The sequence below is a fragment of the Montipora capricornis genome, chromosome 12 (assembly GCF_036669925.1).
Source record: "Montipora capricornis isolate CH-2021 chromosome 12, ASM3666992v2, whole genome shotgun sequence".
In the NCBI taxonomy this organism is placed as follows: domain Eukaryota; kingdom Metazoa; phylum Cnidaria; class Anthozoa; order Scleractinia; family Acroporidae; genus Montipora; species Montipora capricornis.
In genome coordinates, this window is record NC_090894.1 from 17,890,603 (window position 1) to 17,911,901 (window position 21,299).

At 38.9% G+C, this 21,299-nt stretch overlaps 2 protein-coding genes across 2 annotated transcripts in view; one reads left to right on the forward strand and one right to left on the reverse strand.

The window, feature by feature from the left end:
- Window positions 1-5,891: 5,891 nt before the first annotated feature.
- LOC138027859 (leucine-rich repeat-containing protein 73-like) lies at window positions 5,892-8,713 on the forward strand. Its single transcript, XM_068875480.1, has 2 exons — window positions 5,892-6,241; window positions 6,804-8,713. Exons 1-2 carry the CDS (start codon window positions 5,970-5,972, stop codon window positions 7,363-7,365), a joined length of 834 nt encoding a protein of 277 aa, XP_068731581.1. The 5' UTR covers window positions 5,892-5,969; the 3' UTR covers window positions 7,366-8,713.
- The window catches only part of LOC138027858 (tryptophan--tRNA ligase, cytoplasmic-like), a 32,142-nt gene continuing 19,085 nt past the window's right edge, over window positions 8,243-21,299 (reverse strand). The window contains exons 7-9 of the mRNA XM_068875479.1: window positions 19,589-19,762; window positions 17,951-18,091; window positions 8,243-10,437 (exon numbers count right to left, since the gene is read on the reverse strand). Of these exons, the coding sequence (XP_068731580.1) occupies window positions 10,270-10,437; window positions 17,951-18,091; window positions 19,589-19,762 (483 nt within the window). The 3' untranslated portion in view covers window positions 8,243-10,269. The remainder of the gene's footprint in view (window positions 10,438-17,950; window positions 18,092-19,588; window positions 19,763-21,299) is intronic.

The following is a 21,299-nucleotide window of genomic DNA, read 5'->3' on the forward strand; positions in this document are numbered from 1 at the left end:
GCCGAGCTGCACTATTCTGGATGCGCTGTAATTTATTGCTGTAACAATACGTATTTAAACTGACAGATGAAAGTGAAATCTACAGTAATCGTCAACTAGCCTCCCACGCAGATATTCTTAATAGGGCTTCGTCAGGCGTTGCTCGACCACGAATGTCTGCCCCCCAGGAGGGGAGGGTACTAAAAAAATTTAATAAGGGGAAGCTCCTGCCCGTCGTCCGACCCCTCACCCTTTCATATACCATTTTTGGCAGAAAAGATATCCCTTTCGTATACCTTCCATGGACAAATGATACCCCTTCCGTATTCCTTCCATTGGAAAATATTACCCCTTTCACAAACCTTCTTAAGAACACCACATCCCCTTTCTAGCCCTCAGTCATAAGGTATGTGTGTTCGAAATATTTTAATGAAAGGCCCTTTTCAATACCTAAATGACAGATTTCCCTACCCTTTCATATACTTCGACTCGTGAAATTCCTACCCTTTCATATACTTGAAACGTGAAAAAGGTACCCCTTTCGGAAGGAGCCTCCCCGTATAGGCCTCTATAGGGACTCCCCCCCCCCCCCCCCCGCGACGTCTGCTAAAACGAAAAACCACTTCCGTTATGATAGGATAGGATAGGATAGGACAACTTTATTTAGGCACGGTAAACTCATCAGTCGCAACTATAAAAACCTAATTAATTACCAGAATTATTTCAAATTATACAACGACTACAACTACCAACTACATTATTCAAAATTGCTCTAAATAATCAATAAATGTAACTATAATATTAAATGACAAAATAAAAACCTGCTTTACATGAGTGCCGTGTATATAATTATAGATTAACTTGATGAAAAGAAACGCTCGCAGCCAGCCCGGAACGCTCTAAGGGAGTCAACCTGCCGCAATTCGTTTGGTAAATTATTCCAAAGAACTGCTCCAGCGTAGCTGAGGCTATTTTCATATAGTTTGTGTGTGGCTGTGGAATAGCTAGTTTGCCCTCTGTGTCCCTTAAGGAGTAACTGTGGAGACGCTACTACGGTCAACAAATTTGGAACTAAGGTAATTGGGAGTAAGACCATTAAGTGACTAATAAACCATCACAACCTTATGGATTTTTCGTTGAGAATCAAGGTCAGTTTTATCCATCCAAGTTTTTGGATAAGGTTATCAGCATTGGCATCATACTTCGAGTAAGTGAGTATACGCGCAGAGCGATTTTGAAGTTTTGTAAGTTTACTGGCTAGGGTTTTGCCGCAACATCCCCAGACAGAATCGCAGTAATCAAAGTGAGGCTGTACTAAAGACATGAAGATTGATCGGAGAGTCTCATGTGGAACGAAAGACCTCACTCTCTTCAACGCTCCAATACCAGACGCGATTTTCTTACATAAAATCTCAAGATGAACATTCCAGGATAAAGTCTGATCAATATGAATACCTAGAGATTTCGTACAAGTAACTTGAGTTATAGGTGCACCGTCAATCATAAGTGACGGAGGGTTGTGAAACGTGCTTAGCCTTTGCCTCGATCCGATCAACATAAACTCAGTTTTAGATGCGTTAAGAGTAGGCTTGTTAGCATAACTCAGCATAAAGATAAAAGGTCATAAAAGGAGACGTTCCATCCAACGGTAGCCATGTACCCTTTTTACCTGCCCCTCTGGAAAATAACTAAAGGAAAAAAGTCGATTCAGGGATATGGAATGTCGTTTGTATCAAAAATACTTTTTCGCCATACGACTTCGTCTCATCTAGAACTTCTTCAAGTAAAACTTCATGCCCCAGATAAAACTTATTTTCAAATTTTGAGCATTTGCCATTAGATGTAAAACTTGTTGCTTTATAAAAAAAATTGTTTACGTGGAGCTATAAAATCTTATCAATTAAAACTTGTTGCCACATAAAACTTCTGGCTTCTTAAAACTTGTCGACATGTAAAACTTGTTGCTTCATAAAACTGTTACTGGGTTGCCATATGGCAATCCAGTCGGAAATTAAAACGAGTTAAATTTAGTCGTTTTCTCTTTTTCTTCTGTGTCGGGAAAAGTCTTTCCAGTCACTTCCCTACTAAGTGGTGTCTTTGTGCGTAGAGTCTTCTCCGCGTATTTTGGTAGGTTTCAGGAGGTAGTAGAAATGCGTATATTTCTCTGGTGGACACATTAGACTATTTAATTAACCTGCAATGGCGTCGAGGTCAGTGAAACACAAATGGCGTTTTGGTGGATATTTAAAAAAAATATACCTTTATGGAGCTCAAGAATGGAACGTCAATATGGATAAACAAGACAGGCGGTGAAAAATAAATATCTGGAATATTAAAAGCGATGAATAATGGTCTTCGACAACAATCTTTCGCCCGTCAAGCCGTAATCAAAGTAAGCTGTATCTCTAATATTTTACCAAGTGTGCTGTTATGTACAGCACTGAAACCAAATGGGAAATTCTCTGGTAACTCATGAGGTCAACAAAGACAGAGAAGGAATCGAACACCTTAAGTGGATCTGTGATCTCTGTTGTCTGCCTGTTTGTATTTATTTGTACTCAACTCTGCACAGTCTTCCGGTAACAATTGGAAATTTCACTAATTCTTGCTATATTTATTTTGGGCTCAACTCTGCACGGTCTTCAGGTAAAAAAATAATTGGAAATGTGACAGCCAAGAATCATTTGAAAGAAAGCTTGTTGTCTATTTTGTGCCTCATTATTCAAGGAAACGGTTCGTCAGGAAAGAGTTTTGATCCTGAAATTCATTTTTTGGGTATGGTAATTTGACACGATTGGGTTTCTTGTCTTCACGCACGCAATGAAATAGGGGGGTTTTTTGTCTCTTTTTTCTCTCTAATAGGAAATATTTTGTTTGTTTCAATATTATTTTTCGCTGGAAAAGGTGGCCTTTATGAATTCATCATATTGTGTAATATTCGAGCTTAACAATTTTGCATACGTCGGGTTGAAATGTGATGCGACAGGAGACAGGAATTTTCTCCTTTCGACAAATGATTAATAGGTAGCCAAGTTTTTAACCTCAGGAAAAGATCCGTTTTGTCATTACAGTGTAAAATGAAGTTTATTTGGGAAGCCAACAATATTTCTTTAAATTCCTGGTTAATCCGATTTATTTCTACGACTTACTGGGGCGAAGATTGTTTACATTACTCCTGCTTTTTGCGATTTTGAGTGTCATGAAATTACATCATTTGCGTGACATAGCTCCTTTAACACGAAGATGTTTCAACAATATATCGCTTTAATCTAACGAAAAAACATTCAGATAGTAAAAAACTGCATATTTATTAACCATTTCTTTTGCTTTTGTGCTTTTCAGCGTTGTGATTTGCGGCAATTCGCAAGTCTATTTTTGTATCTCATAGATGTTTAGATTTTCAATTACAAACTCTGTTTTCATTGGCCGCTCGAGCTCATGATTGTGTAAATAGTTCACCCTGAAGACAAAATACATACGTTCCTCAGGAACCCGACAAAGAAGGACTCTGACCCGACAGATGAAATGTAAATATTCAGTTAAATATTACAACAAAAGTTTAAAACCAAAGACGGAAGTTTCTTGACCAAAAAGTACATTGTTTTACTCTGAAAACGACGAACGTTTAACATTTTTTCCTGTAGTTCATTCAGTTACTTGCATGTGCAAGGATGACTAGTCTTTACAATAGGCGCCTGCAGGGTATTGCAATCCTCATGTACAAAGTGAAATATAAGTTAATAGCTGCGAATATTGTCGATCTTTTCAGCGTATCATTGTCTAGGTATAAACTACGAAATTCAGACTATTTTATCCCTAGGTTCAATACTGGAAAATATGGCAAGCATTCTATTAGATACATTGGACCACTCTTATGGTCCAAACTGTCTAAGAAGGATAGGGCCTTAGCCTCACTATCAGCCTTTAAAACACTAATCAAAAGGAAAGACCTTTCAAGTCTCATAGTTGAGAACAAATCAGTCAAATTGTTACTTGTGCAACACTTGAAACTCTACTTGTTAAGTTAACTTTTCGCTCACTTTTATATTAATTATATTAGATTGTAAACCATTTTATTCAGTGTTATTACTATTATTTATTTAATACATAAATTTAATATTTTAATGCTATTAATGTAATTTTATAGTAAATATTTTGCTGTAAACATTATCAAATGTAATCTTAAGTTTATTATATAGATGTTATTAACTAGGTATCCCCGATTAGTAGGCCACTTGTGCCCAGCAAGAAGAGTTCGACACATTAATAAAGTTGTTCAGTTGTTGTTGTTGTTGTTGTTGTTGTTGACACAAGGTGATCACGTGCACCTTTATGGTTGCCTAGCACGTGATTAATTTCTTCCTTTTGACATAACATCATGACCTTCCCCTTGATTCATAGAAGTCAGAGACTGCAGAAGTTTTCGTGTTTTTACGATTGTCATCAATCTTTCGATGAGAATTTGATTCAGAGTTGTATATAAAAACTGTTATTTTTTTTCTTCACAGTCTGTCTTTTGGATTGTGTTTTATTGTTAACTCCCGGCTTTTACGGTACTTTTTGGTCCAAACGTAAAGCCAAAAAATTATTTGACCTGGCATCAGATTAGACTGAAAAGAAGAGGAATTGTGAAACGGAAACAATATCTTCAGTCCTTCCTTAGTGTGTGCAATAAACGTTTGCTTAGTGCAACTGCAAGACATGCATGACATGCAGGAAAACGTCAGTCACAACAATTTGCAGTATGTTTTTTGCAGACTATTTAAAGAAGAAATGAGTGAATTTTACTCAAGAGCGTGTTGATATCTTTAAACTGAATTTATTCCCAAACCTTAAAAAATTAAAAGACCTCAAATAGGCCAGGACATTACAAGATAATTAAACGTGTGAACGTGAGCCAAAGGGCCTCTGCTGGCACACATCTGGGTGACCTTTCAAATGGTCTTAATGACCCCCCACTAGAAAAATTACCTGGAACGCTGCAGTTCAATACCATCCAACTCAGTGCCTTCCGTTTCAGGGTAACACGCACCACAGGCAACCCAGTGTACGTTCATGGAGCGTCAAGTTCCCATATAAAACTTGTCGCCAAAAAAAATTATGCAAACTTGCCCTCGTTTCCAGGGCCCCTGGTCTTCTCCATCCTTTCTCCGCTCCCTGTAATAGATTTCTCTTTTGTCTTTATGTTCACGCTCAAGATTTGTACAAAATGGCAACGCTAAGAGCACATTACCCACACCATGCAACGGGGTCATAATAAGTGAAAACCGAAACTGGAAGCCTATAACAACACATCCAATTCCTCGATGAGGAGAAAAAATTTCCTGGAAGCGAAAGTGAAATCTTCTGTGGAGAAAAATGGAATCCTTCAAAACGAGTTGGTGAGATCTCTCAGCGACCTACCCTAGAAAGAGTTGAGACCAAACCTGTTTAGAACAGATTTAAATGTCGAATAAAAAAATATTGTTTTCCTGAGCTACAAGGTCAGACGGGAGCAGGTCGTGAGAATTTAAGATGTCAATGTCACGGCAATGAATATGTACAAGTACAAGGAAGGGTTACGTTTTTGCAAACGTTGGCCGTGTAGAAATTATATTTCAACAGACTTAACCATTAGAGGGTAATGTGGAGTGCTAGTTTTTCTCTGTCTCTTTATAAAGCAACAAGTTTTACATCTGATGGCAAATGGAATATTTGAAAACAAGTTTTATCTGAAGAAGTTTTAGATGGAACAAAGTTGTATATATGGCGCACAAGTATCTTTGACACAAACGGCAGAAACTCCATTCAGGGGGGCATAAATACATATATAAAGATAAAGACGACAACCACAACTAACTAAAAAAAAGCATGGAAACGAGGTCAAAAAAATCAACTGGAGGGAAAGACCCTGGGAATGAGGCTGAGTTTCCATGACGATTTGACCTGGGAGAGGTATAGTCTTGTTCTATCATAGCTTTTTGCCATTATAGCTAGCTATAGCGTAGACAATGCTTCTAGGAACACTCCAGATAACGGGCGAGGAGATAAGAGAGGCAGAAGTAAAAGCAATTTGTGATTCCCTGGACGATAACAGCATTCGCATTTTGTCACTACGGGGTTGTCGAATCCATGATGACGATTTCAAGAAGTTGATGGAAAGTTTAAAGGAATGCGAATCTTTGGTTCAGCTGAATTTAAACCTCGGTGTTTGCAACGGCAAGCACAGGATCAAGTGGCTATCTGAAGCGCTGGCTGTTAACAAATGCCTCAACTCCTTGTTGTAAGTTAATTTAATCAGGATAGACAGCTGCTCGCAGTCCCTTCTGAGCCAGTCGAACCGCCCGTTTTGGTCACGCAAGCGAGCCGAGGGGAGAATGGTGATTGAGCATAGATGCAGGGTACACGATCTGCTCTAACCGACGCGTATCTAGAAGTTAGAAATCCTTTGTAAATTGTTTTTAAGGAGATTCACATTAAGATCGTCAAACAACTGCTAAAATGCTATTTTGAAACATCTTTATTATCCTTGTTGCTTGAAAACACCTACTCTGCGAGCAGAGTCTCTTTCGATCTTCCTAGATAAGTCGGGAAGAGGAAGATCGAAAGAGACTCTGCTCGCAGGGTAGAAAACACCAGGCATACCGTTTTAAATCACTCCAGGCATTGTTCTAATTTCCCGAATAGGGTCAATCAAACGCACCCTTAATGCCATTACAGGACAACAGCCACACTGTACTCAGTGTTTGTTTGTCATTGAAGAGCAGTCCTAGTGTACAAAATACTTGGGGTCTTTGTTGAGCCTAGAGGTGAATGTTTGGACCTGATGTTTGCTTTCTTTTTAGCCTACATGGTACCTCACTTGGAGATGAGGGACTGGAGTGCCTCATGCCTGCACTTCAAGTGCATCCAAAGCTACATTCACTTGATGTTGGTGATTGCCAGCTGGGAGATGATGGCATCAGACAAATATGCACCCTTCTTCTATCAACTGATGGGAGAGATGGACTGTGTGAGCTGACTTTATCAGCTAATCAAGATGTCTCCCCACAGGGCTGGACACAGCTTGCCATTGCCATGGCTGCAAACTCGCACCTAAGCTGCCTTTATCTTGACTACAACAACATTGGTGATTATGGAGCTGGTATATTTTCTGTTGCTTTAGCGGCACGTTCGTCTCTAGAAAAAGTTGATTTAGAGGGTTGTGGAATTGGTGAGAAAGGGGGAGAAATGTTTTTCACAGTTGTTGCTAATTACCCGACAAAGCTGGTAGAGCTTATTTTGTTTGAGAATAACATAAGTGCTGAGCTAATAGGTCAGATCAATGATTGTTTAATCCATAAGTCACGTGAATCTGAGGAACAAGTTAGTGAGAAACCACAGAAAGAGGATGATAACATGAAATAAGCTGTGTTGTTGACTTTGTTCATGATAAAATATGCCTGCATGCCAGTATAGCAACACTAGATGTCTGATCTCATCGATTTGATTTAGTTTAACAAACCACAACTGGAAGTGATGAAGGACAATATTATTAATAGAAATTTAAGTTAATGTTTGGCGGTTTGCTCACTCAGATGGAGATGGCTGGGGTGACCCAAAAACACTAACACACGGTCCACGGACTACCCAAACGGACTACCGAAAAAATACTATTTCAAGTGAGTACTATTTAACAGTTAGACCCGTAGCCTGCAAATACGGGTCGATAGCCCATGAGGCAAAGCCAAATGGGCTATTGACCCATGGCCCTTGAGGGCGAAGGGTCTAATTGTTTTTGTATCACCCAACTAGTCGGACAGAAAAGGCGATAATAAAGTTAGCGAATGCAAGTTGAAGAAATATTTATTTGGAAATAAAACGAAAGAAAGCGTCACGCTTTTCGCTACTGGAGGACTATTACTAATAGTCCTCTAGTAGCGTAGCCAATCAAAATGCAGGATTTGCATTAGTCCACTAGTTGGGTGATACTAATGGTTGTTAGCTTTCAATAATTGTCGCACCAGTTTCACTTCACTTCACATGAAGTAATCGGCTATCACAACAAAATTATTGAAAGCTAACCTTTTTAAAATGGGTGCTTAGGCTTAAATGCTGTTGACCAACAATATTCAAAATGGATGTTTAGGCTTAGCACTAATTGTGACGCTGCTTACGACCAATAGTACTCACTTGAAATAGTATTTTTGGGGTAGTCCATGGACTGGGGGTCAGTGTTTTTGGGTCACCCGGATGGCTGCAAATAAGCAAATGGCCGAGAAACTTGGTATCTCAGGAAAGCGAATTTACATAATACACACTTCATTTTATTTTCTCAATACAAAAATTAAGGAAAGTTCATGTTGACCCACAGGTAGCAGATTTGCTATCGGAGGTGGGTCAATCATCAATGTACTTTTAGTTACATCATGAAGAAAAAAAGATCTGAAGAGTTACACATCGTGTATACATAAAAGCAACCTACCTTTCCCTACCTACCCTAGACATTAAATTATAAGGAGAAGCATAAGTAGTAAATACATCAAATACATCAATATTTGCATAATGTACCAATTAAGTATAGGAGCAGATTAGGTACTAAAGCAATTGGATCAATTTGTTTGAATTGTACAGTCTTTGAGTTTGGAGGTAATATTTTCAACATCAAGACAAGAATCATTACCCAGGATCTAAAATAAAGACTGTTTCATTTGTTTTTTAAAGGAATGTTTTGATAATTATTTAAATTCATTTGGTATCTTATTCCAAATTTTGTTACCAACACGTGAAAAAGCCTTTCTTGTAAGTTGGATGATCGAGTATTGTAGGTATGAATGCGTGATGACTGATGCCATCATAAACCTCCTTGTATTAAACCCCTTTTTACACCTACAGACTTATTATTTCATTCCGCCTTTTGAAAGATAAAGGTCCTTATTTTAACGAGGGTAACACGTCACAGTCAACCAGAGTTACTGATGAACTTGTGGCCCTCGGTGCACTCCCTTTACCCCCCTTCCTCCATCAATGCTCTGTTTTATGGGCATTCAAAGCTACCGCTACATGGATCAGAGGAAGGTCAAAACAGATGTTGATGGAATGTGACGGGCATCAATCTGGCAACCTCCAGCTCAGAAGACCGTGAACTAACTGACTGAGCTATGCCTGTCCCTGATCAGGATTGCACAAAAATTTGACTACACTATACATAGTGGGAACTTAGTTTCAGATAGCAGTAATCATTTTACACCATTTTGCCTGTGTAACTCATTAAGTAATAAATTAATGCTCCCAAAAGTTATAACTCAAGATTATTCTAAATTCTCTGAAAGTAATTTTGTTAGCCTTATTGTACAACTAAAATGAGAATCATTGGAAGGTAATGATCTAAATGAATCGCCCTCTATCTCTTATAAAGAACTTACTAGGACACTTAGCAAACACTCTCCAACTAAAACAATTTCAAAACATAAACCTAAACAACTATGTAAACCTTGGATAAGTAGGGGTCTCTAAATTTCAAGCAGGAAGAAAAATATGTTCTAGTGATAAATTACTTCTGTAAGTACAAACATTATGGAAATAAAACTTTTACTCTAACAAGACTCAGTAAGAATCTTTATTATCACAAGTATGGAATGGAAATACCACATTGTTCATATCACTTCCCCTAACTCCCCTTCCCCTCTTGTAATATTACTAGACAGAGATACTTTGTACCTATTAGCACATTGTTAACCGTTTTAATATTACATTATCAATCCTTACCAATGATGGCCTCATTGTCTGAGGCCAAGCTGCTCAGACGTACCTCAATCTAGTTCTCGTTGTACACAAGCAAGCCCTATGCCTTATATATTTTGCATCTTTTTGCAGCCTATAGCAACCTTATGTCAATTGGGGAGGGGAAGTGGGCAGAAGCATCATAGACAGTATTTCATAAATGGCACCTAAGTAATAATTATTCTTTTGTCTTTATGCTGATCATCCTCACTGGGCTCCTTAGCACAAACAAAATTCAAAAAGATTTTGCTCCAAAGTAAGGCTAGTGAGGATGATGAGCACAAAGACCAAAGAATAATTTCTTGGCCACCATTTATGAATACTATCTATTCCCTAAGACCTTTTCAGCCCTGAGTCAACCCTTGCTTGTATCCTACACTCCAAATTTTTGTTAAGACAGTTCTTTGCTTTTTTTATAGTTTTGTGATATACATGTATCTATTTATATCACTAGACTAAAAGAGAAAATCAATTTAATATTTTTTATCTTTAATTGTCAAAAAAATGAGCAGAGTATTTTAATATTGTTCATCCAACGGCCTGTTTGCCTTAATTTTTAAGTCCTGGAAATTCAAGTTTCCTTGGGGTCATAAATTGCCGGACAACTTCATCTGTAACAAGTTTTCTTCTTTCTTGATGTTCAGCGACTAATGGCTGCAAAACAGATATTAGTTCTTTCTTGATCTCTCCAGACAACATCTTGCCACTGCTGTAATCCTGCAGAAAAAAATTAACAGAAAAAACTCACATGTGCAATAATTGAGAGAAAGGGCACATGCTCAACTGAGGTCATGTTGATTTACATGTATGTTATTTTTAAGCTTGGTTTACCAGAGACTTGCGTTTTCTAAATCCAACAATTACTTATTATCAACGCTTGTTAGGAAAATGCCTCTTTTGAAACTAATTAGCATTCTTTTGAACACTGTGAAGTCAGCCTTGCAGCTAGAATATTTCATTTTAAACTAGACCCTCCGTGAGGGTACACTGGGTTGCCTGTGGTACGTGCACCATTCCAGATAATTTTTTTCAAGTTGGGGGGGGGGGGGGGGGGGGTCATTAAGACCATTTAAGGGGTCACCCAGAAGTCATACCAGCAGAGGCCCTTTGGCTCACAGGTCCTCACACGTTCGTACGACGAAACAGATCTGTCCTTGCGTAATATGTAGCTCTAACAGTGCACGATATTGTTTTGGTATTGTCTATCATTGTAGTGCCATGGTAGAAGTCTTGGCTAAATAGCCTGAGAAGACATGTGGTTACTAGCAAAGTACTGAACCCAGAAAGCTTGAAGAAAATAAATGGGAAGTGAGAAACATTGGCTTCTGATAATTTTCAAGCTCCCTCAATGCTAAAGTTTACTAAAGTTTACTGAAGTTAATCCCTCTCCGGCAGGGTTAGTGTATGGATGAGTGACCTAAAACATATACCCCTTTGCAAAACAGAAGCATTGAACCGAAAATAGTGTTAACGCTACCAAATGCGAATTCAGCAAGGTACAGATTTTGTTAGCTTGCTTTATGCAAAAACAAATATTGATGCAAAAGTAAATAAATATTGATACAGAGTTTTTAGAAAGAGAAGAAGGACGGTCGCTGACGAGAATAACATATTTATGACATGGAAACAACATTAATTTTGAACCGTGAATATAGAATATAAAAAGTTACCATCAGCGACAAATATTTTGGGAGATTTTTGCTACGTTCAATTTTGTTATTGTACGTTTTGGCTTCACAAATAAATCGCAAAATCGAAAGTGACATCGCCGGAATTCAGCGGGCGCCGTGATTAACCGCGACATGTTTACTTGCCAAACAGTGAAGCATCTGTGTCAAATGATGGCAAGATACCTGGTTTTCGTAAGTTTCTTTTTCTGTCAAGTGTTATAAAGTTTGACAATAAATGAGCGAATTCAAAACAAAGATCACAATCGCCCACCATTGTTTCTGCAAAGTCAAAAATTTACTCTCCAAGACGAGGTTATTTATCACCAGGTAATTATAATTCCATCATTTTGGAAAAACCAGCTACTTTAATATTCACCGGGGTTACAATTTTTTGCTGAAACTCAAGCACGCTTCTAAACAGACCCGTTTATTTTCATGAAACCTTTCCTGCTTACAGAGCAATACTAAAAATATCCTCCCGTATCACGTTTCAAATTCAATACACAACATGATATTATAATTCACAAAGGCAGAAAATATCACAGAATCCTTTTCCAGCAAAACGTTTTATTGAAACAAACAACATAAGATGCACTGAAACGCTATTCGCGTTGCAATGACTTTCGACCCCATTGCTGGTTAACGAGAATGACAAACTCACGAGGCAGAATGTATATATTTATATTTAATTAAGTTAGCACAACAGAAAAAACGCTAACCTCATTTTGAAAGGAAAATGCTTTACTATTGCCATAAAAACTATCCACTCAGTTAAGCTCGCATATCATAAAACATGATGAATTTATAAAGGCCACCTTTTCCAGCAAACAATTTTTTGAAACAAACAACATAATTATTTGCTCTTAGAGGCGAAAACCTCTTCCTATTTCATTGCGTGCGTGAAGACAAGAAACTCAATCGTGTCAAATTACCATGTACTTCAGGTTCAAACCCTTTCCTGAAGAACCTTTTCCTTGAATAACAAGAAAATGCTTTACTATTGCCATAAAAACTATCCAGTTAAGCTCGCATATCATAAAACATGATGAATTCATAAAGGCCACCTTTTCCAGCGAACAATTTCTTGAAACAAACAACATATTTGCTCTTAGAGGCGAAAACCTCTTCCTATTTCATTGCGTGCGTGAAGACAAGAAACTCAATTGTGTCAAATTACCATGTACTTCAGGTTCAAACCCTTTCCTGAAGAACCTTTTCTTTGAATAACAAGAAAATGCTTTACTATTGCCATAAAAACTATCCAGTTAAGCTCGCATATCATAAAACATGATGAATTAATAAAGGCCACCTTTTCCAGCAAACAATTTTTTGAAACAAACAACATATTTGCTATTCACTGTGACAGGCTATTAGAGGCAAAAACCCCTTCCTATTTCATTACGTGCGTGAAGAGAAAAAACTCAATCGTGTCAAATATGCGCAATATTACAACAAACTAAAATTTCAGGATCAAACCGTTTCCATGAAGAACCTTTTCCTTGACTAATGAAGCACAAAATAGACGACAAGCTTTCTTTCAAATAATTCTTGGCTTTCACATTTCCAATTTTTTTTTTACCTGAAGACTGTGCAGAGTTGATCACAGATCCACTTAAGGTGTTCGATTCGTTCTCTGTCTTTGTTGAACCCATAAGTTACCAGAGAATTTTCCATTTGGTTTCAGTGTTCTATATAACAGCACACTTGGTAGAAATGCAGCTCACTTCGATTTCGGCTCAACGGGCGACAGATTGTTGTCGAAGTCCATTACTCGTCGCTTTTAAGATTCCACCGCCTGTCTTGTTCAGTATCCAAATGACTTGCCATTATTGAGCTTCATAAGGGTATATTTTGTTCAAAGATCCTCTAAAACGCCATTTGCGTTACATGACTTTCGACGCCATTGCCGGTTAAGTTTATCATTCTACTGTGTCCACCAGAGAAATCTACGCATTTCCACTACCCTCTCTATCCTAAGAAAATACGAGCAGAGGGCTCTATGCACGAAGACACCACTTAGCAGGGGAGTGACAGGCAAGACTTTTACCGACATGGAAAAAAAAAAGAAAAAAGAGAAAACAAACAAATCCCACCCACTTTCCGACTGGTATTGCCATACTGGCAACCCAGTAATTAATTGTGGTGTATCAACCACCTAATAGAGCTATATCATTCAATGTCCAAACAAAAGATTTTGCATGTCTAACCTCTCATTGAGTGTGAGGCTAGACATACAAAGACAGACCCTAACCTCTCCTTGGGCAAAAGCATCACTAACAACTTCAACTTTGAAATCCAAGTGTTCCACTGAAAATGTGAAATTGTCAATTTAAGAAAATCGTTGCCCGAAAATGAGATAAAATTAAATGTTCAATATCCGACGACAACCTCTGAGTCAGCACAAACATTCAATACTTCCTAAGACAATACCTGATTTCTCTTGAGAGCACACGCCAATGCAACTTTGCTGCATGCACGCTTTTCTAACACATCGGTGATACTGCTACAAAGTATTCACTTTACAAGTAGTTGGTTACAACATTCGTGGCATGTTGTAAAGGCCCATACATGTACAACACTGCTGCTCATGTTGTAAACACTTACATATGAATTTTTATAATTTGAGTATTTTTATTTATAAGTACGTAGTACCCAAATGCAATTAACTGATGAGAATACCATGAAAGGTTAGGCTAAACCCTAAATAAAGTTATTTGATTTGATTTGATCCCACCCTGTTTTTGGGTGTCTTTTTGGATGACAATCGTGAGCTCCGACCTCTGAAATCTCACATACCTCTAAAAATTTAGCAAGTAGATTATCCAAATCTATAGGAATTCATAACTCCAGGTTGTTTTCTCTCAACTCACTCCCTTTAACGATCCTCCCATTTATTTATTGGAATATAGCTTGGGGTGGTACCTATAAGACTTAGTCAAACCTTCAAAGAATTGTAATCTTACAGACACGTGCACTAAGAATAGTGGGCAACTCTACCTGCAATGCCCATACTGGCCCTATTTTTAAGGAACTGAAACTCTTGAAATTTCATGATATTCTTTCCCTTCAATTAGGTATTTGATGTTTTCATTCAACAACTCTACACTCCCTTCCAAATTTCGATAACCTTTTTTTAATCAATAGTCATACTAGGAATGCTCAGTCTTTTTGCTTGCCACTGTGCAGAACCAACTCCAAGTTTTCAATTTACTTTCAAGGTCCAACGTTTTACAATTCGTTGAATTCTGATATAACTAGTTCTTCCTCCTCTGCGTCTTTTGAAAGAGATATTGGGGATAGGACCCTCGCACAAAACATTTGCTGTAGAGGATAGGACGCTTGCGCAAAACATTTGACTGGAGGGGATAGGACCCTCGCGCAAAACATTTGACTGGAGCGGATAGGACCCTCACACAAAACATTTCTGTCAAAATACTCATTTGCAATCTTATAGTACAACATGAACTTGACAGGGCAGAAAGCCCAAGGAAAGAGAATGTCACAGAAAGCCCTCAAGTGCCAAATGGGCCTTTTTTCTTTTTGCTTTTTTTTTGTTTTAAAGGAGAAACAAGGCATTAAGCTTAGGATAGTGCTTTCACCCATGTGATGGCTGGCATGTGGCTGAAAAAGGAATTAAAGGCAATTGTATCGAGAAGAAATGAGGTGGGGGGGGGGGGGAATAGTGCAAACACATGCAGCAAGCTTCAAGGGGGATGTCAACATGATTGCTGTACCCATAGATAAAAACACTATAGCTTCAGGAGGATACAGCAAAATATGAATAAAGTTATCGAAGCAACTGTCATAGATGATTACTGATTGTTAGAAAAACACAAGGTTCAATGAGATACTCTAGTGTTCTCAAGGATTCCAGGGGATTTGTTAGCAGGAGGAGCAAGAGGCTGATGACTGAGGAACTTGATATATTATTTCCTTTGGGAATCCTGATGTAAACTTGGTATGCATTTTCCAGCTACCCAGAATTTGACGAGCCTGTCAGGAATGCAAGTGACTCTGGCGGTTGTAGCAGCACCAATTCTAAAGCTGTGCGAAGCATAGGAAGAGCTGTCAATGTCACAGAGGTTTAAGAGAGTCCAGAAGTTGTTGGTGGGTGAAGTCCGGGTGAAATTTGGTCCACAGGAGAAGCTGAAGAGTGGCTGGCCAGGGTCTTCTGCTGTAGTTTGGAGCATATAATCTTGCAGAGCAGTGGATGCACACAGGTCTGAGTTTGACCTTGCAATAGTGAGCCTGGCTGTCTCCCAGAAAGGGTCAGTTTTGGACTTTTTAATTACAGTGTCAAATGAAGTAGGGTGAAGGACGTTGGGATGGAAAGAGATGTCTGTTCTAGCAAGATGGGACTGAGGGTCGAAATTGCCACTGCAGGTAAATAATTATTCACTGCTTCTTAAGAAGCCAAAAAATGCAGCGGTAAATGCATAAAGAACCAATGAGGTGATCGGGTAGTGAGCCTTCTTGCAGTATGTGAGAGCTTGATCCCGCTCAAAGTTTCGTGAAGGACTGGCATTGCTGGAAGGTCCAGGGGACAGCCAAACTCAACGTGAAGGTTGTCGAGTGCTGCCAGATAGACTTAATCGTGTCATAAGAGACTGTATTGGACAGACGAGTAACGAATGGGATCAGGGTGGACTTGTGGGCAGGTAGAAAGGGGGTGTTGGGGAGAAATGAAGGGGGGGTGGGGGACACACTGACCCCATTCCACCAGTCGAGAAACAGTTGCCACATGACAACATCTGCCTGAACTCTCTGTTTAATAAGGAAAATAACCTGCGCTGGTTTGGAGACATTGTGAGTTAGGTTGGTTATGCGTAAAGGGGCGTCCAGGTGGGGGAACCTTGCAAGCCAACTGCAAGGACTCGAGGAGGGACTGGAGGTCGTGCAGAAGATGGACCCATGTTGAAGACCATCTGGAAAGGACAGTGCAGGTTCTTATTAACTGAAGCTCAGGGAGCCTAGCCTGCATTTGCTGACAGAGGAAAGCGTAATTCCCATAAACTCCAGAACTTGGGTGGGGCAGAAGGTTTTTCTTGGGGCAAGGGGAATATTCAAGTTGATGAAGTCAAGGGGGTAAGAATCTAACGCATGGCTGTTGCAGAGAGAGAGGAGGGGGTTGGTTGAACGATGAAGAAATCGTCCAGAATGTGCAGAGGCCCCCACCAAAAGCCAGCAACTGTTGAAACTTGCCAGCTACTTTTTCTAGAAGCTTGAATCACACGACTCTCACCAATTCACTTCAATCCACTTCAAATTATTTATTTATAAATAAACTCTGTCAATAAAACAACTAGAATATCAAGAAACCTGCCACTGTATGTTCTACTCTCTTTCCGACGTTGGATATTTTTAGGAATTTCTAGTTAGTTGCACTCGCCTTTGCCACTTGCCAACGCACTAAAATTGTCCCCCAACCTGGCCACATGCAGCTTTGTGTTAGCAAACATCTGTTACTGATGTTGATGCCCAGATGGCCGGAAACACCATATCCGGGCTCCTACATTTCAATTTTTTCTTAAGTTTTCAAAATTTATTGAAAACCCCTGAATGTGGATGATGCAAGGGATCTTTAAATAATGCTTAACGAACCACTCAAGGGATACTGAAAGCTGATTAAAAATGAAGGGGGAGCTCCATAGGATAATGGAACGGGCTTTGTCAACGTAGTAGTGGTCTTTCCAGGCCATTCCCAGGAGCTCCCTCAGGGGTGAATGGGGATTATTCTGAAGACAGATTGGATGTCTGTTTTACATAATAAGTCATGGAACAGCCCGGACTGTTCGTGAGCCAGGGAAACAGCATTGATATGTATGTATTGGAGGGTAAATTAGTCAATGGGTATAAAGGCGTTTAAGCTTTCAGAGGACCCCTTAGGATAGGATAGGTGAAAAACAGTATGCCATTTTCCACTGTTCCTCTTTGGGAGGTCTTACAGCAGTCAACAATAAAAGCAAGGTGACACACGCTAACACCAACCTGGTGTGGGTTTAAGGGTTAGAGTTAGAGTGTGTTTAGCACCCCTTTATGGTATGTTAGCTACGCCATGCTGATGAGGCCCAAAAGGCCGAAACAGCTGTCCATGGCTGCTAATTGACCGGGTGAAATGGTTGTGCATGCGTGATGTGTTGTCCACATCAGGACAACATTACAGCAGTGAATGAAGGGGCATGGGTCTTTGCTACACTTTGCTGATGTGTTCATTCCATGTTAGGTCATTTGTTACGCCCAACAACTTGGCACTAGTAACACATTCTAAGCTTTTCCCATTTACAACAATGTTGAATGGATTGAAAATTTTGTTCATTTTCTGAAAACGAAATTCTAAGCTCTTAATTAAGATGAAACTCTATTGTGCGCTGATGTTTACTTGCTATTGTGTGCTTTATAAAATATAATCTTTGGTCTAATAATGAGCTCTTACTTGCACTACCTCCTCCCAAGCTTTGGTATCCTCAGGAAGTGGCATTATTATTATAATTATTACTATTATTATTTATGACTTCTTTTCAATTTAAGGAAGGGGCTTACGTGTAAGGTCAAACACCAACCTCTTTTATCTGGGCAAGTTTTTCATCATCTTCCAAGAAGAATGTGAGATACTGGTAAGCAATGTCAACTGTGATATCTCCCCCATACTTCCTGTGATCTTCTACAGTATCTCGGCCACCAGAAAAAGCATATTTATTCACCTGTACCAAAAAAATATGATAATAGTACAGCTTAACCCATTGATAAGTAAATTAATCGTCTGGCATTGGACAGAGTAAAATCTATCAATTCTCACTCCTAGGAGCCAATGGGTTATTAAAACAACATCGCTGTTAACTTCCCAATCTCCAAGCAACTCTTAATAATCATGATAATGAACAATTCCTTGTTAAAAATGGCTTCAAGGACTTTGGTTTGATTGGGTCATGGTAATGGTTAATGAATTTATAAAGTCCATTTCCTATTCCATTATTCAAATGAATTTTTTGCAAGTAATCATTTGGGGCAAAAGAATTGATTCTAGAGCCCCTCCCTGGGGTTTTTAGGAATGAGGGAATGTGCCTTATTTGAATTGGGGAACAGGGAAATAATGACAAAATATCTTATGGGACATTTGGGAACTCAAGCAATTTTAGGGATCAAAAAACTGTGAACAATTTTGAAAGTAATTTGGGGAACATGGGAAAACAAGCAAAATAATATTTAAAGGGAACAAGGACCCGCCACAAAAACCACCTTTAGTGCCTGCAATGTACATGTATGTATGCATAAGGCCTATAATTCAATAGGGATTTATAGCTGCAGATAAACCCAATTTTTGGGTTGTATGTTGTAGGATGACAAAAAAAAAAAAGGATGGAGTTTGAGAGACAATCCTGAGCAATGCTGCTTTTTCTCTATTTTACAATCTTCTCCTGTCAATTTGATCTCTAATTCAAGAGAAAACCCCCTATGTACAAAAATAATGATTAAAGAAAAGGAACACTTTTTTGAGGGGAAAAATTATATACACTGTAACACATGTATGTACTGGTACGTATGTACGTGTATGTATGGGAGGTGAGGTGGCCTCAATAGAGTGCTCGATTCCGGATCAAGTGGTCTGGGTTTGGGTCCTGGTCGGGACATTGTGTTGTGTTCTTGGGCAAGACACTTTACTCTCACTGTGCCTCTCTCCACCCAGGTGTATAAATGGTAGCAGCAAATTTAATCCTGGGGGTAACCCTGCGATGGACTAGCATCCCATCCAGGGGAGAGTAGAAATACTCTTAGTCGCTTCATGATACAGAAACTGGAAATAAGCGCCAGCCTGATTGAGCCTAAATAGCACCTTCTAGGCTCGTAACAGAGAATACGTTTATGTACATGTAGGTAACGTTGTAGGGATCATAGTCAACACAGGAAATGCTTCAATTCAAGGCTTAAATTGCACCCCTCCCAAAAGTTGATTTGAATCAAGTTGTTGCTAACTACATACAGAACATTCCTATCCAAGTCCTGAATGTTGCTCAGAAAGTATGTGTATGTAGGAGAGTGGAACTGGATGTTGAAGACAATTCACCCATGCACTTTGCAACATTCACCTCTTTAGTGCATATTAGATTTGGTCAGCTGCAGTGTAGTTGACTAAAATAACTCAAATCCAAAAAACCTACATTAAATGAATAATATGTACAACCATGATCACCTCTCATTACCTTCTTTTTAATCTGAGCCTGTGAATCAGTGAGGAATATCGAAGAGGTTGGATCACTGGAACTCATTTTTGTTTTGGCACCTTGAAGGGCAGGAAAGAATGTTGAGAATATGAGTGATGGCTTTGGACAACCCAAGCGAGGGGCCACATCACGTGTCATCCGGAAGTAAGGATCCTGAATGTGGAAGAAAATTAAATAAAATACAGTTGATAATACTATTAAACCAGGTTAGGAAAAATGTCTTTCATATAAATAGAGGGAACCATAAATACGGACATGGTTGTATACCATTTAACAAAGAAACAATATTTTTATTGGTTTCCTGGAAAACCAGGATCGAGGATTGAGGATCGAGGATCGAGGATCGAGGATCGAGGATCGAGGATCGAGGATTGGGGATCAAGAATTAAGGATCCATCAAAAGCTAAACTAACCCTTTTTTTTAATAAAAAAAGAACAAGTCTTCAAATCAATTGTGTGCCAGAAATTGAGACAATAATATGATCCATAGTTTTACTTTAAAATTTAACTCATTTTACATTGTACCATAACTGCCCCTAAGGGGTAAAATTTGTCAGTGCTATGCAAAGAGCGCTCTCACCACCTCAATTGTTTAATGGATCTTTCTTTCCTTCCTTCTTAATCAATCAAAAGTAAAAGAACTATAAATGAGCTCGAATAGACCGGTTTTATTGGCAGATTTATAGTATTCCAAATCATTTAAAGCCACTAGACGTCTTGCTTGCTTTCCTCTATACTTGCGAAGTAAACCCAAAGATTTGAGCAAGTTCCAAACATCAGAATGGAGCGCTTGTTCGGTGGCTTTTAAAAATGCCACATTTACATCTTGATGTTGGGGTGGAGCAAGCTTCCAGCAGTTTCGGAGTGACAGTAGGAAATTTCTTGAATAAGAGATTATACACTGTTGAACAAGTGTCTTAAAATCTCTTTGATATATATAATAATGCTACTAAGTTGAAAAAATATAGAAAAAAATATAGAAAAAATACTGAGTAAATACAGAGCGAAATATAATTATGCAGCTGATAGGCACTCATTTACATATAAATTATTATAGCCTCACCTACGAAAAAACAAAAAACAAAAATATGATGAACATGGGGAAATAACCACGAATACCAAGAAGAATAATTTTGTGTTCTTGTTTTATTTAGGTCCAAGAAAAAGTGTCCTTAACTGGCTTTTTTACGAAATCGGAATTTCATAAGTGACCACATGCTGAATTTGTACAGTACTGCTCAAAAGTAAGTTACCACCCTCTTGCGAGACGAGAGTCTTGTCTCTAGAGACGAGTGTCTCGTCTCGCGAGACGAGACAAATGGCGCATGGCGCTAACACTGAAACGAAAATCGCTCGTAGCGTGTGTGCTACTGGAGCTGTTTGAGGACGGAAATGATGGATTCAAACGAGCTGAAACCAAAAATGGTTAAGAGAACGTGTAGAAAAGGGTATTTTTACTGCAAGATACACCCGTGCTTAGGAGATAACAAGAGTGAGCTCGAATCAATTTGCAGAAATTATTATTGTAAACGCTTTTGAACCAGAAATCTCCAAACAGAGCGAAAGTGATTAAGGGGAGTAAAAGTGTCCCAAAGACGTGGCCTTGCTTCATATTCGCTGATCAAGGTTTCTGGCTGTTGATCCTTGTCCGCCATCTTTGTTGCAAATAATGCTAGAGGCCTTGGCTTGA